General features: G+C 32.6%; 1 protein-coding gene across 1 annotated transcript in view; it reads left to right on the forward strand.

Moving 5' to 3' along the window:
* LOC114341438 (pre-mRNA 3'-end-processing factor FIP1) overlaps positions 1-16,018 on the forward strand; it is a 29,233-nt gene that overhangs the window by 1,421 nt on the left and 11,794 nt on the right. Inside the window, exons 3-5 of the mRNA XM_028292235.2 lie at positions 8,399-8,514; positions 8,576-8,643; positions 9,497-9,662. Coding sequence (XP_028148036.1) covers positions 8,399-8,514; positions 8,576-8,643; positions 9,497-9,662 — 350 coding nt within the window. The remainder of the gene's footprint in view (positions 1-8,398; positions 8,515-8,575; positions 8,644-9,496; positions 9,663-16,018) is intronic.

Consider the following 16,018-nt stretch of genomic DNA (forward strand, 5'->3'; position numbering starts at 1 on the left):
CACAATTTTTAAGACTACTTTTTAAAAGTTTGCTCAATGCTCCAAACGCTCGCCTTCCCTTTACAATTCTTTTTTCAATTTCTGGAACATCATCGGCTTTTTCCTTTAGCCACCCCTAGGTATTCAGATTCTTTCACTTTCTCGAAACAATATTCTTTTCTAATCAAGTATATTCAAATGGGAAATAAGCCACAATTTTACCTAAAAATGATTTTATTAACGTTTCGACGCCCAAGTCGAAATTTTTCATTTTGTATTTTGACAACGACACCCGACTTAGGCGTCGATATACTTGATTATAAAAATGCCACAAGAAAATAGCTTCAGAACAATATTCTTTTCCATCATTATCCATTCTAATTTTCAAAACCTGTTTTTCATTTAGTCTATCTCCCATTTCCATAAATTTTGTTTTGTGTTTGTTAATAGTCAACTGTACTGCTTAGCTTTTCTTTCAAAAAGGTTAAATAATCTTAGCAGTTCTCTTTTTTTTCTTGTTATCAATACAGTAAAACCTCGATATAACGGATTAATTGGGGGACAGGATGTCCCTTACAGCCGAAAGTGTGTTATATAAATATAGGTTTAAAATCAATGAATTTTTTGTGAAAATATGTACAGTATTTAAATACAAATCTGTAAGTTAAAAAAAGAGTCAAGTTTAGTTTGCTACTATTTTAATTTTTCTTTCACCTAAAAACTTTCTGCAACATATTTCAGTGAGCCATGGGTTGAATAAGAAACGGGCAGATATGATGCATTATATCTTTGACAACTCTAGGTTTACGAGATTTATTTATTTATTTACAGGACTTACCCATTATTACAAAATAATTTAAAAGCTAAAATATACATTATAACCTCAAAATAAATTATAAAAATATGTAAATACACTTAATTAAATCACAAAATGATAACAGATCACAAACAATACTGTTATACAACAATATTGTTGATTTGCCAATACAGTCAAACCTGCCATATCCATATCAATGTGGCGACAGACCGATCCGGATATGAAAAAATCCGGATATCAAGACCACTACTTCTTTTACAGTTTTTGAAACGTTTTCTCCTTCATACATTCCAGTAATCAACGCCGTCAATAACTTTCGTCGATAGACATGTTTTATAGATTCTATAATACATTATTTTGCCATCTTTTAGTTCTTCTTTCAGTGCGTTGTCCAATAGCAGGACTGCCTTTATTGGTAGATTTCGGTAGATCCAGACAGTGCAGAACCGTCCCGATATGGGGAGGTCCAGATATGACAGGTCCGGATATGGCAGGTTGTACTGTAATTATAGCAGTCAATCCATGCAATCTATCGGCGTTAGCATAAAGCAGTGCCGAGATCCTATCCTTGCTGATTTTTCTTCCAGAATTCGATTTTTCATATTTTTTGCATTCAATTTTTTTTACATTTGATCGTGGTTTTTGTCCATAATATCCGAATTCCGTTAAATAGAGGTCCATTGTATCAAGGTTTTACTCTACTATGTCATCTGCATATGCAAGTACCTGCGTTCTTCTACCCCTGAATATTGCCTCTAATAAACAATTGAAAAGGACAGTTGACAGAGGATCAAGGACAGTTGATGTGAAATATTTAGGCACTTTTAAAAGTTGTTGATGATTTATTTGATTATGATGTCTATTTACATATCGGGTTTTGCTCTAGTACCACAGACTTATGTTTTTTTTTTTAAATGGAGCATACTGTATTTTGTCTTATATTCGAAAACTTCTTAACTTCTCCATCACAAAAATATAAAGGTTTGTTATGCTATACATGGTATTTACAAAGTTATATAAAGATAAGCACAACAGCAATGATTTATTGGTGCCATATTTTTTTGTTGATTGTTAAAATTTCTAAAAATGGTTGATATTGCCAAATTTTTTTATATCGAATACAGGGTGAGTCAAAACGCAAGTACATAATTTTCTCAGTAATTTTAAATGGAACACTTTATATTATGTCACTATCTAAAAGTATCATTACCATACTTTAATTTTTGTATAATATTCCCTATGTCTAAATTTGTTAGTTTTCCAGATATTTTCATATTTCAGAGCAAATTATTAATAAAGTATCTAAATTTTTCCAAATTGTAAGTAAGCCATGACTGAACTGTCTAAAACTGATGGTTCACCATAATTGTTTGTGTATTGTGTTGATGGAGATGTTGTGCATCTCCTATTTGGAGATGAAGCTACTTTTCATAAAAACGGTTCAGTTAATAGGCATAACTTTATTATTAGGTCAGAGACCTAATTAATAATTTTCTCTGAAAAATGAAAATATCTCAAAAACTAACAAATGTGGACATAGGGAATATTATACAAAAATTAAAGTACAGTAATGGTACTTTTCGATAGTGACCTAAAATACAGGGTGTTTCATTTAAAATATTTTTTTTTTTTATTTATTTATTTATTGCTTATTTACAATCTACTTCAATACAGTAATAAGTAAATATAATGTATGTTCTTGGCTTGTGGCAGGTGTCGTCCATTGACGACTCTCTGGAATTTACCTAGCAGCTAGGTCTTCTGGCCAAAGTCTTTTCAGACGTCTGTCAACCAGTGGGGGGTTGAATAATTCATCTATGAGATGGTTTGGATGGTCTGCGCTGCGATTCATGTACCTTCTGGAGTGGTCAGCAATCACATCATTGATGAAGGGGATGTTGAGGTCTGCATGAAGGGTTTGGTTTGACACATACCATGGGGCTTTAGCTAACATACGAATAGTTTTTGACTGGAATGTCTGTAGTATTTTGGTGTTGGATGGTTTGCTACAGCCCCACAGCTCGATTCCGTATGTCCACACTGGTTTGAGTATTGTTTTATAGATGGTCAGTTTGTTTTCTAATGAAAGTTGCGATCTTCTGTTGATTAGCCAGCTCATATTTTTAACTTTTAGGTCGAGGTGTCGTCGTTTGGCTGCAATATGTGATTTCCAAGTAAGTTTTTCGTCTAGATGAAGGCCCAGGTACTTTACTTCTGTTTTTATTGGTATAGGTGAATTATTTAGGTGTAGTTGTGGACATCTAATTCTTCGATTTGTGAAATTTACTTGACAAGACTTGTTTGTGTTGACGTTTATTTTCCAGCATTTAAGCCAGTCTTCTAGTTCATTGAGATGATTTTGCAATTTGTTAAATGCTAATATTTCGTTGATGTCTGATGCTAGTATACCAGTGTCATCCGCAAATGTTGCCATTAGTGTATTTTCGCTAATAGGAATATCAGCAGTGAAGATTTGGTAAAGGAATGGGCCAAGTATTTAAAATAAATGAGAAAATAATGTACTTGTGTTTTGACTCACCCTGTATTCGATATAAAGAAAATTAGCAATATCAACTATTCTTAAAAATTTTAACAATCAACAATAAAATATAGCACTAATAAATCATTGCTGTTGTGCCTATTTTTATTTATACAGGGAGTTGAACTTGTTACGATTTTCATAGAAAATTGGTTATAACTTTGTAAATATTTTATGAATATCCAGAGCCACCAGGGACAAAAGATGAAGAAGATATAAACTCAAGTGAATCTCCAATACCTCTTAGTGTTTTTCATCTCAATATGCAGTCACTGAGAAATAAGATTGGTCTCTTGGAGGCATGCATCAAGGACAAGAATGTTGACATTATATGCCTTACAGAACACTGGCTGGCAGACGAGGAAATCCAAACAGTCCATATTGAGGGCTACAGATTGGCCAACTACATGGCAAGGTCACAAAATAGAGAAGGGGGTTCTGCGATCTTCGTCAAAAATACTATATGTTTTAATGTTGTTAATAATGACACTTTTATAATTGATTTTTGTATAGAATATTGTTGTATATGTCTAAATGATTTTAACTTGTTAGTTTTAGCAGTATACCATAGCCCCTCTGGCCCGTTTGACATCTTTTTGGACTCTCTTGAAGGAGTTCTAGGCACATTAAGCCCAAATAAACAAGTCCTTGTTGCTGGGGACTTCAATGTGGACTTTCTTGTTGACAATGCAAGTGCCCGTAAACTTCAAGGCGTTCTTGAAGGTTTTCACCTAGTCAAGACTATAAATGAATCGACAAGGGGTAATAAGTGTCTTGATAACATTTTCATGGATCCTGGATTGCCCCTGTACTCTGCTGAGGTTTTTGAGACTGGTTTTTCAGATCACAAAGGCCAGATTGTCAAATTTGAGATTCAAAAAAAGGTTACAGGTTTTACTGAGACAACTATGCTTATTAGGCCTATAACTGAAAAAGGTAAGAACATATTTTTCAACAAAGTATCGGAAGTAAACTGGGATTTTATCTATGAAGATAACACTGATGTTGAATTAAAATTCTGTCACTTTATGAATATTCTTGAAAGTTGTTTTTTAGAATCTTTTTCACAAAAAAAATATAGAGTAAGATCAGACCAATCTGAAAAAATCACATGGTTTACAAATGACCTACAGGCAATGCGGGAACATCTAAAATTTTTAGAAGAATTTTATAGGCAACATAAAAATGATAATAACCATCATATACTTAAACAATTCAGAAATCAATATAAAAATGAAATTAAGAAAGCCAAAGTGAGGTCAAATGACCAAATGATATTAAATTCAAAAAATCCACAGAAAACCATGTGGAACATGATAAACAAATATCGAGGAAAATCAGGGTCTTCATTAGAAGATCACAAGATCACGCCAAACCAGTTCAATGATTATTTTTCCCAAATTGCCACTAATATAGTTAAAGACATTCCAAAATTAAATATTGACTTTATTAATAAAATCAATTATGTCAATCATACAAACACCTTTTCATTTCTTGAAATTACCTTTAATCAAATGAGGGATATAATAAACAGCTTAAAGAATAAAAATAGCCATGATATATATGGATTTAATGTTAACCTTATTAAAATGATTAAAAATATTATTATAAGCCCACTCACTAAACTAATAAATCTATGCTTTAAAGAAAATAAATTTCCATCAGTCCTTAAAAAAGCAATTGTTACACCAATTTATAAAAAAGGGGACGTTAAGAATCCAGAAAACTATAGACCTGTTTCGCTGCTTCCAATAATCTCTAAAATTGTTGAAAAAGCTATGGCAGTACAAATAACCACATTTTTTGAAAATAATAACTATTTCTCAGACTCTCAGTTCGGTTTTAGAAAGGACAAATCCACAGTACTTGGCATACTGGACTTGGTCTCACATATTGTAGACTCCTTTCATAGGTTGCAGTTTAATACTGTTCTGTTTTGTGACTTGAGCAAGGCATTTGACTGTGTAGATCATGGAATGCTCTTGCAAAAACTCAAAAAATACAACTTCTGTCCTTACAGTGTAAAACTAGTTCAATCTTACTTAGAAAACAGAACACAGGTTGTGAGGGTCTCTGGGGTGTTATCAGGAAAGAGTGTTGTTAATATTGGGGTTCCCCAGGGCTCTGTTCTGGGACCCATTCTCTTTCTAATTTATATTAATGACCTTACGAGCATTAACACAAATGCAAAGTACACACTCTTCGCCGATGACACCACAGTATCTTTTACAACTGATACACTTGGGGAGTCGCTTGAGGGTTCTATGTCTGCACAGTCAGTGACCAATGAATGGTTTTGCGTAAACCGATTACTGCTCAATGCAGCTAAAACCAACAGAGTTGTTTTTTCTCTCAGAGACACACAGAATGTAAATGATGGTATGAGCAGTGTCAGATTTCTGGGTGTATTATTAGATCCCAAGCTTCAATGGGGTGAACATATCAACAGTCTAAGTAAAAAGCTAGCAAAAAATCTGTTTGTACTCAGGAATCTGGCATCTAATGTTTCACATAAAGTCTTAATAACAGCGTACCATGCAATTTTTCAGTCTCATCTAGCCTATGCCATTTTAGTCTGGGGTCATTCAGCAGAAATGTTGACAGTCTTTGGTTGGCAGCGTAAGGCAGTTAGAGTTCTTGCTGGTCTTTGGTATAGGGATGATTGTAGGCAAGCATATAGGTCCCTAAGAATTCTCACTGTTCCATCTCTATATATACTTGAGAACCTAATGTTTATCAAGAGGGGAGGGGCGCACTTTGAAACCCATGAGAACATACACCAACATGACACCCGATATAAACACCATCTCGTGCCAGCCTACTGGAGATTGAGGAGGTGTCAAACTGGGCCAGGATACTGGGCTATTAAATTTTTCAACAAACTTCCAGATAGTTTAAAGTGTCTTCCATTAAATCAATTTAAGAGTACAATTAAAGATATTTTGTTAGAAAATGTTTTTTATAGTAATGAGGAATTTCTTGCATTTAAATTTTAGGATTTTATGACTTTAAGCAATGTCCATTGTTAATGTAATCAAATTTAATGTGATTTTAATGTTAGTATTTAATGTTATTAATACTCTTAGTCGTATTGTGCATCTTTTTAATTTGTATTGCGTCCAAATCTTTGTGTAATTTTATTTGACATGTGTTAAACAGTTGTGTTATTGACATGAATAAACGAATCTGAATCTGAAATACCATGTCTGTATAACATAACAAACCTTTATATGTTTGTGATGGGGAAGTTAAGATTTCGAATATAAAATAAAATATAGGGTGTTCCATTTAAAAAAGCATAAGTTTGGTCTGCCACTATGTTACCGAATGCGTAACATTCTAACTAATTTTTGTAATTTGAAGCTCAAAGTTGGCTACAATTTTTTGTTATTAACTTTTATTATTATCTATTACTATAGCGGATCTGCTGAGCTTTATCACACTAATTAATGACCCTGTATATGAAATAATTATATTATACAGTATGTCCCTGTAAGTTGTATCCATATGGAAAACTTTTTTATTATTAATTTTATGAAAAAAAGTTATTCTTCATAAAAAGCTCTGCATGGTCCAAAACCTACAATTTAACCATCAGATATAAAATTTTATGAATGTTATACGAGGTATGTCAAAAAATTTGAATTTCGCTCAAGAGTAAAGTAGCTTTATTTTTCACAATATTGAAAATTGCTGTTATGAAAAGTTGTTTGGAATTAAAAACTATATTCTAATATGCATTTACATCCTTCTAATTGAAAAAACAGTTTTTTTGAAAAATTACATTATTTTCAGTTACAGTAGACTCCCGTAAGTTCGGCCTCAGTTAGTTCGGTCTCCGCTTAGTCCGGCCGGCTCCCTGAGCATTAGTCACACAATTTTCGCATCAAAAATCATTAGAAAAGAAAATTCAGAAAAAAATTACTCACTTTTTTTAAGTGTTTATGAAGCCAAACCACCAATGGGCAATAATATTTTAAAATTTTATTAGGCCTAGAGTTCTGTAAGTATTGTTTTATAGTATTTTTGTCACGGTCTATCTTTTCATCTATTATGTTAAATATATGTCAGAGTATTCCTCTGTGTTGTCTTCTACTTAATGTACAAGTGTTTTTTTTGCTAGATCCATACAAACACTAAATGGGCATTTTTTAGATAAGCATCGGTTAGTTCGGCCTAGGGTCTGGTCCCGAGGTGGCCGAACTTACGGGAGTCTACTGTATTTCAATTCTGATAACTCTTTTATTATTAATTTTACAAAAAAAAAGTGATTCTTAATAAAAAGTTCTGGATAGTCTAAAACCTAAAATACAACCATCTTATATCAAATTTTATTAATTTTATACGAGGTATGTCAAAAAAGATAAATTTAGATCAAAAGTAAAGTACCTTTATAGTTCAGAATATTTCAATTATAAGGATCTAATTACATACTGAAACATAGTTTTTAATTCTAAATAACTTTTCATAATAATAATTTTCGGTATTGTGAAAAATAAACGTATTTTACTCTTGAGCAAAATTCATATTTTTTGACATACTTCGTATAAAATTGATAAAATTTGACATATGATGGTTGTATTTTAGAGTTTAGACCATGCAGAACTTTTCATTAAGAATAACTTTTTTTCGTAAAATTAATAATAAAAGAGTTATCTGAATTGAAATAACTGAAAATAATGTTAGTTATCCATAATTTAAAAAAAAAATAATTTTTCAATTAGAACGATGTAATTGCATACTAGAACATATTTTTTAATTCCAAACAACTTTTCATAATAGCAAATTTCAATATTGTGAGAAATAAAGCTACTTTACTCTTGAGTGAAATTCAAACTTTTTGACATACCTCGTATAATATTTAAAAAATTTGATATTTGATAGTTAAATCTTAGGTTTTGGACCATGCAGAGCTTTTTATGAAGAATAACTTTTTTTCGTAAAACTAATAATAAAAAAGTTTTCCATATGGATACAACTTACAGGGACATACTATATAATATATATTTCAATTTCATTTCATTACATGTTATTTACATAGAAATTTAATAATTTTTTTTCAGAATACGAGTAAATGATTCAGGAACGGGCTTAGTACCAATGACCATGATGAGTGGATTGCCTCGTGGTCCTATGCCAATCATGAATGATAACAGTAAATATACTGGAAATTTTGCAGGTAAATTCATACCTTTGAATTAATAAAACCGTGTTATTAAAAAATAACTTGTTTCTTACAGGTAACAACCAAAGGATGCAACCCCAAATGAATAAAACTGATCAAGCAACTAAAGTGAACACTATTCAGGTTAGTATTTTTTAAATGTTTTACTTGATACATTTTAGAAAATGTATCTCGTTAAGGCAAGACTTGAAGTTAAAATTAGTCAATCTATTATTGGCAAATATTGTTAGGCAGTTCTTTCAGGACAACAGACTCAGTAAAACACATGCTAGAACAAAATAAATATATTCAGGATATTTATATACCCCATTCAGCACGGCAACAAAAAATGTTCAACAAATATTTCGAAACTTTGTACTCTATGTTTTTATGTCTAAATTAATACAGAAAAAATTATAAAATAATTCTTTATACAGGGTGTCTCGAAATACAATACCCACACAATTGTGTAGGTTGGGTTTTATTTTATGTAGACCATGCAAAATACTAATACATTAGAACACATATTATTTGGTATGAAATTTACAAAAACAGTTCTGGTCTGTGGTGAGACATAGGTAAACATCACATTTAAGGTATCTAACATGGTTTCCGCCTTTACAACCTGACAAGCAAAATCTTGCTGTAGTTAAGTGGTCAATATTTAGCCAATGTTCATACCCATATAACCTTTTATCTTCAGCTGGTTGTGCAGCTCGATCATTTTGTGGCCTGATTTATGTTTTGTTGTGGTGTTTCTTCTTCCTGTTCGACCTATTCTTCCACTTCTTGGTATGACTTATCAAATTCCCCACATTAACAATTACAATCAATAGTATAATGTTCAAATTTTGTAAATGAGTATCAAATTTTCTGACAGGTGAAAAATTCATATGTATACCATATTTTTTGACAGAGAAAGTATTATTTTTCCTCTGAGTATTATGCATTTTTAATTTTTCAATACATAAACACATCACAATATTTTTGTTTTTAGGTTATGACAGCTGATAGAAGAGAGTATAGTAGGAAACCAGGATTTCCAGATCTCAGTGTTCCTCCACCAGCTACATTTGAAAACTTCCAACCAGAATATGGATTTAATCCCGAACCAGATCCCTTTTATGGTGTTGGTTATGAACCTACACAGGACTGTCAATGGGGTAAGAATATTTTTTATAGAGAAAAACAAAAATATATAAAATAATGAAGACATTTCTATCAGGTTCGTTTAATAAATTTATTATATTTCAATACTTATTTCTATATTATTATAGTCGAACCGGAAATCCTTCAGAATGCGCAACAAAGTGGCTGTATCAATGTTTGGTATATTTATAAAATTCGATATGTTTAAGAAATTCCAGAAGCTTTTAACACTAGAAGCACCAGAGCGGTCATTTTGACTGCTTTCTATTTTTGACCCTCTATATTACTTATTCCTAGTTGTTTAAGAAAGTTGATAATTTAGGACTTTTCCTAGATCTACTTGAAGATTATAATTCCTCCTTTACAGGTACTTAGTGTAATTACTTTTTGAGATATGTTAATATATACCTATAAGCACCAGGGCAGTCATTTTGACTGCTTTTTATTTTTGACCCTCTGTATTACTACTTATTCATAGTTATTCTAGAAACTTAAAAATTTAGGACTCTGCTACATCTATTTAAGGATTACAAGTTCTATTTTGCAGGTAGGTACTTAGTGTAATTACTTTTTGAATATGTTGATGTCTACCTAGAACAAATGCGGTCCTTATTACGGAGGAGAATTACCAGATCTGAGCGATGATCAACAGATAAATTTGCACTTGCGTCGGCAATATGAAACCTATTTATAGAGAATTGTATATTTTGCTACACCTACAACTGGCTAAAATATATCTATCGACGAACAGCTTTTCCCCACAAAGACAAGATGTCACTTCACCCAGTATGTACATGGCGTATAAACCCGATAAGTTTGGAATCAAATTCTGGCTTACAGCTAATGTCTAGTCCAAATATTTATTGCACGGATTTCCTTACCTACGGAAAGATGAACAACGACCAGACAATTAACTTATAGGGGAACATGTAATTAGACGTCTGATGGGCACATTTATGAATAAGGGAAGAAATGTCATGACACATAAAAAGTATTACGAAAGAAGGCTACCACCAGTACTGAAACAATAAACCGAGCAAGAAAGGATATTCCTCCATCAATAAAAAACGAAAAGATGGAATTATTAAAATCAAAAATTTTCATACACGAAGACTTGAGCTAACCAGGGAAACCAGGTGTACCAGAGAAAAATGATCAAAAATGTTCTAGCGCTGAATTTTCTGTACTCAAACAATATTGAAATAGGCATAGACAAAAAGGAGAAACCTAAAACCATTACCCACTACAATTATACAAAATACGGAGTAGATGTTGTAAATCAGATGGCCATACAGTGCTCAACCAAATCAGCTTCAAGAAGATGGCTGTTGCAGGCTTTTTTTAATATCTTAGATATGGTAGGAATAAATGCTTGGATTCTGTATAAGGAAGTTACTGATTGTCAAATATCTGGGCAAACTTTCCTACTTCAGTTAGCAGAAGAATTGCGACAAGATCATCTGACTAAAGGCAGGATAACGTCAACGGAAACAAATCAGAGATACAACACCTCAATCAAATAATAAACGTAGATAGTGTAGATAGTGACAAAAGCTACAATATCTCGGACATGTGATGCGGAGCGAGAAGTATGGCATCCTATGACTCATAATACAAGGAGGGGTAGATAGCAGAAGAAGCATCAGAAGAAGACGAATTTCATGGCTGAGGAACCCGAGGGAATGGTTTAGATGAAGCTCAAAACAACTATTCAGAGCTACTGACTCAGAAATTAAAATAGCTATGATGATTTGAAGAAGTGGAAAACTGTATAACGTGTATAATGTGGAAAACATAAATATACCTGTGTAAAAAATTTGTGTGTAGGTCTTGTACAAGCAAAATTAAAAAATTTTGCTACTACATAAATTGTGCATAAATAATTAAATAATTTATTTAAATTAACTAAATGTCTTTTGTTAGTAGGTATTAACTCAATATAGTTTTTTTTTAATTAAAAAACGATACGAAAACGACTGGCGATAGAAAATTCAAATACCCGTCATCTTGACCGCTCCGGTGCTTCTAGGTATGCAAAAATGTTGGTGCTTCTAGTGTTAAGATAGGATATTATAACATCCCATTAATCATGGTAAATTAGTTGATGAATATTAGTACATTTAAAATAATTAGACAATAAAGATTACATGCAATTAGGGAAGCCGACCCCGCATAGGGATCAGGCAAAGAGAATGATGAGATAATAAAGGTTACGCAAGAGAAATAAACATTTTTTTTTCTACTTTTAAGGGCAAAAAAGCAAGTTCATTAGCGGAACCGAATTCAAAATTATTTTGCACATCATATTTGAAACATTATTTGGTTAAAACATTTCATTTTTGCTGGTAAAAAACTATATTAATTTGTCTGGACTAAATTATGGTTCTGTTGATATACGCTCTGAGCTTCGCTGGTGTCGCTCCTGGCGGATTACTAATTCAACTTTCACCGGTAATTTTTAAATTTATTATTTAATTGTTATCGCTTAATATTTACAACGCAAAAAATTAATTAAATTGTAATCGATTATTTTAAGATTTTGCTAATCATTTTGACGTTCTATTGATAAAATATGAATTTCTTACTTCGGATACTTTCACAATTATCGTGTAGATGGCGCCAAGATTAATACAATAATTTATAATTACATATTACGGAACATTAAAAAAACTTAAATTCAGTATTTAAAACGTAAATATATTTAAGGTAAAAATATATACCACAGCTTTGACCAACTAATATTTTTTATAATTAATGTTTTTAATTTTAATTTTAAATTAATCACTTTGACATTTATGTCAAATTTCCGGTAAACGTTTACAGACTTGCCACTACTGGCGCTCGCGAATTTGTAAATATCCCCTCTACGTACGAGCTCACAGCGTATACTAGGAAACTTGGTATCCACACAATGTTGCCAAACTGAATTTTGTTATATTCGGTTTAAATTTTCTAGTCGATTTTCGAGCGTACTATACCTATATTTTTTACATACAGATTGTACGGTATGCGGCAAAATAAACAGTACAGAAATGCATATTCCTGAAACTTGTACATAGGTGTCATGCGCCGAAACGCACTGAGTGGTTTCTGAAGCTCGTTATAACGTATGTGAATGTCATGTTAATGTTAGGTGCTTCAGGATGGTTCTTAGTTTTGCAGAAAAAAATGTTATCGTGGAGTACTATTATCGGCAATACGGAAAAGGTCACAAAACGGTCCAAGACGAAATCAACAATGGTTTCAGCAGGTCGCGGACGGGGCAACCTGTCACACGGCCAGGGAGTCTCTTCAGATGCTGCGCTCATTTTGGGGATCGCATTACTTTGCGTGGCAGTGATTTTCCACTAGACATAACGCCACCTGATGGGTACATATGAGGAATGCCGAAGGAGGCAGACCGATCCACCCTCTGACATTCCGGAATTGTGGACTAGAATTAAAGATTTTTCGTGTCAGAGGACATCCTTAACATATGTTTTATCGGGAAAGTCCTCGTGAATAATGTTTGCAAGGCGTCATGGATACCAAATATATAAATAATCATAAACAGTGCAATATTCATTTCATACCTGTTTATTTTGCCGCATACTGCACTTATTAAAATAGAGAATGGCAACATGGCGTTTGACGAGAGTGTTTATAAGGAACTAGATCGTCTAAAAAAGTCTGATTTAATAGAAATTTTAATATCTAAAAAGGTGCCAGACTCGTTAAAAGTGAGTGAAAGTATCAAACAACTGGTGGAATACAGGGAGACTGATAAGTCCGCTGAAAATTGTGTGATCAACAGTGATATTCTCGAGTTGAGGTTAGAAATCAATAAGCTAACATGGGATCTAAAATGTGCTAATATTGAAAGTCAATACTTGAAAGCTTTAAACAGTCAGTAAACGGTAACCAACGTCAGGATGAAATAATCATCATCGTCATCAGTAGCTCGACAACCGTTTTTGGGTCCTGGCTTGTTCTAGGATTTTCCTCCATTCTGTTCTGTTCCTTGCTTTGTTCTTCCAGTGGGTAATCTTAAGTGTTTTCAGATCTTGTTCCACTTGTTCCATGTATCTAAGTTTGGGTCTTCCCTTTGACCTTCTCCCTACTGGTGCTTGCCTCATTATATGTTTTGGTGTTTCGGTCTCCAACATCCGTTCAACATGGCCCATCCAGCGCAGACGTCCGATTTTTATGGATGTTATGACGTCGGGTTCGTTGTATGCTGCGTATAGTTCAAAATTTTATCTTCTGCGCCATACGTCATTTTCTTTCACCCCCTTTATATGTGTCTGAGGATTTTTCGTTCAAACGTACCTAATAAGTTCTCATCGCTTTTCGATAGTGTCCATGTCTCTAATCCATATATAAGGACCGGTTTTATCAGGGTTTTGTATATTTTGCATTTGGTTTTTCTCGTGATGTTGTTAGATCTTAGATGTTTAATTAGTCCATTATATGTTTTATTAGCAATATGTATTCTTCTCTTGACTTCTTCGCTGACATTGTTATCTGCGGTGACTAGTGAACCTATATACAGATAGATTCAGATTTAAATGGAACATAGCGAGCTCATACACAGGGCCAAGAACCTACATTTAAAACAGCGGACCAGTTAAAAGTTAGACACGACACCATAAATACAACAACGATAAATTATTTGACACGCAGCAAACAACATGCTTCTTTTGCGAAGCCCTCTCCTTTTCGCCCGGGTCGGGCCGAAAGGCCCGAAAGTAGCCGAAGAGCGTACACTGATCGCTTAACAGGGTTGTCACGTCTCTCTAAAGTCTCTGCATTTTCAAAATAAAGAGCGTGTGCATACAATTTCGGGTTAATGTTTAAATGCATATTTTTTTCGAATCCTAAAAAAACTAATAAATATTTTTGAAAAATTTTAACGCAGAATAAAAGATTACATTGTTACAGAGGGCAAAAAGTCCCTGAAAACTTCTATAATGTTTATTTTAATAATTTACGGGAATGAAGAAAAAAAGAGAAAAGAGACTTTTTGTTTATTCTAAGGAACTTTGGGCCGTCGGTAATAATGTAATCTTTCATTCTGCGTTTAAATTTTTTTTCAAGATTTGAAAAGGACTATTGTAAACCAAAACCATTCATTTTTAAAATAAATAAAAGTATGCCCTGTTCCATATTTGTCTTTTATCATTATTCATTTGTTAGTGCCGCTATACTATGCGGTCTACCGTCGCCATTATGTTATAGCTTGCGGTCTACCTGGGCGGTTAAAAAACCCCTTAATATTTTCTCAGAAAAGTTTGCACACAATAACGAAAGGCAATAAAAAGGCAAAATGTTTATTGCTACGTAGTACCTAATAAATCTTTTCAGTAGTAATTGCACAAGAGCTCTAAAATTATCGAATTTTTCCCGAGTGGCACTTTGACAGTTTTAATTTCACGATCCGAAGGGGAGTGAAATTATGTCAAAGTGTCACGAGGGCAAAAATTCAATAATAATTTTAGAGATCGAGTGCAATTTGCTGCGATTATTTCGTGAATAAAACTGGTCAAACCAAAATTTTATTGTAATTTATTTATGCAAGTACAAATTAATACAATTAACCAAACACTTGTTATAAATATTTGACGGTTGAAAGTCATCATTTTTATAATTTTTAAAACATTAATTGTCATTAATGTCACTGAATGTATTTTTCTTTGCAACGAAGGGCATCTGACGTAATATACTTGACGACGGGATATTATCAAAAATTATCACTTTAATTTTTATTTCTGTAGCTTTCTATTGGTCAGAATCTCCTATGAATGAAATAATCAGGAATATACAATAAACTTATTTCTTTACTTATATGCAAGGATCACTGACTGTTTTTCTCTCTGAAATAAAAACCATTAATTTTTCCTTCATAATAATTAGGCTTTATCTTTTAGAACTAATCAGGTTACATATATTTTTTTTTGTATGTGATGTTGATAGTCAAGACTTAACTAATTTTTTTAAATCTACCAGGCCATTTTATTTGAAAGGAGGGGTTGATATTTACGCATACTCTGGGAAAATATTACGGTGTTATTTGCATAATAGTAAAGAACCTAAATTCGCATAAAGTAGGTACGGTGTTATTTGCATAATGGTAAAGAAACTAAATTCGCATAAAGTTTATTGTATATTCCTAAATAGTAGTAGGTAGTATAATGTTTATTAGTACTTATCAATAAACATTTTACCTACAAAGGTGTAAACCTTTCTGAGAAAATATTAGGGTGAATAGCCGCACACGTATACAGTACCGTCAAAAACAATATTTACAAAATGAATAAAACGCAAAAGTCAGAAGAATTAATATTTTAATTTTACAAATTAATATTTTGTCATATCAATTTACTAGTTCAGT

Source organism: Diabrotica virgifera, chromosome 8 (genome assembly GCF_917563875.1).
Source record: "Diabrotica virgifera virgifera chromosome 8, PGI_DIABVI_V3a".
Classification (NCBI taxonomy): Eukaryota; Metazoa; Arthropoda; class Insecta; order Coleoptera; family Chrysomelidae; genus Diabrotica; species Diabrotica virgifera.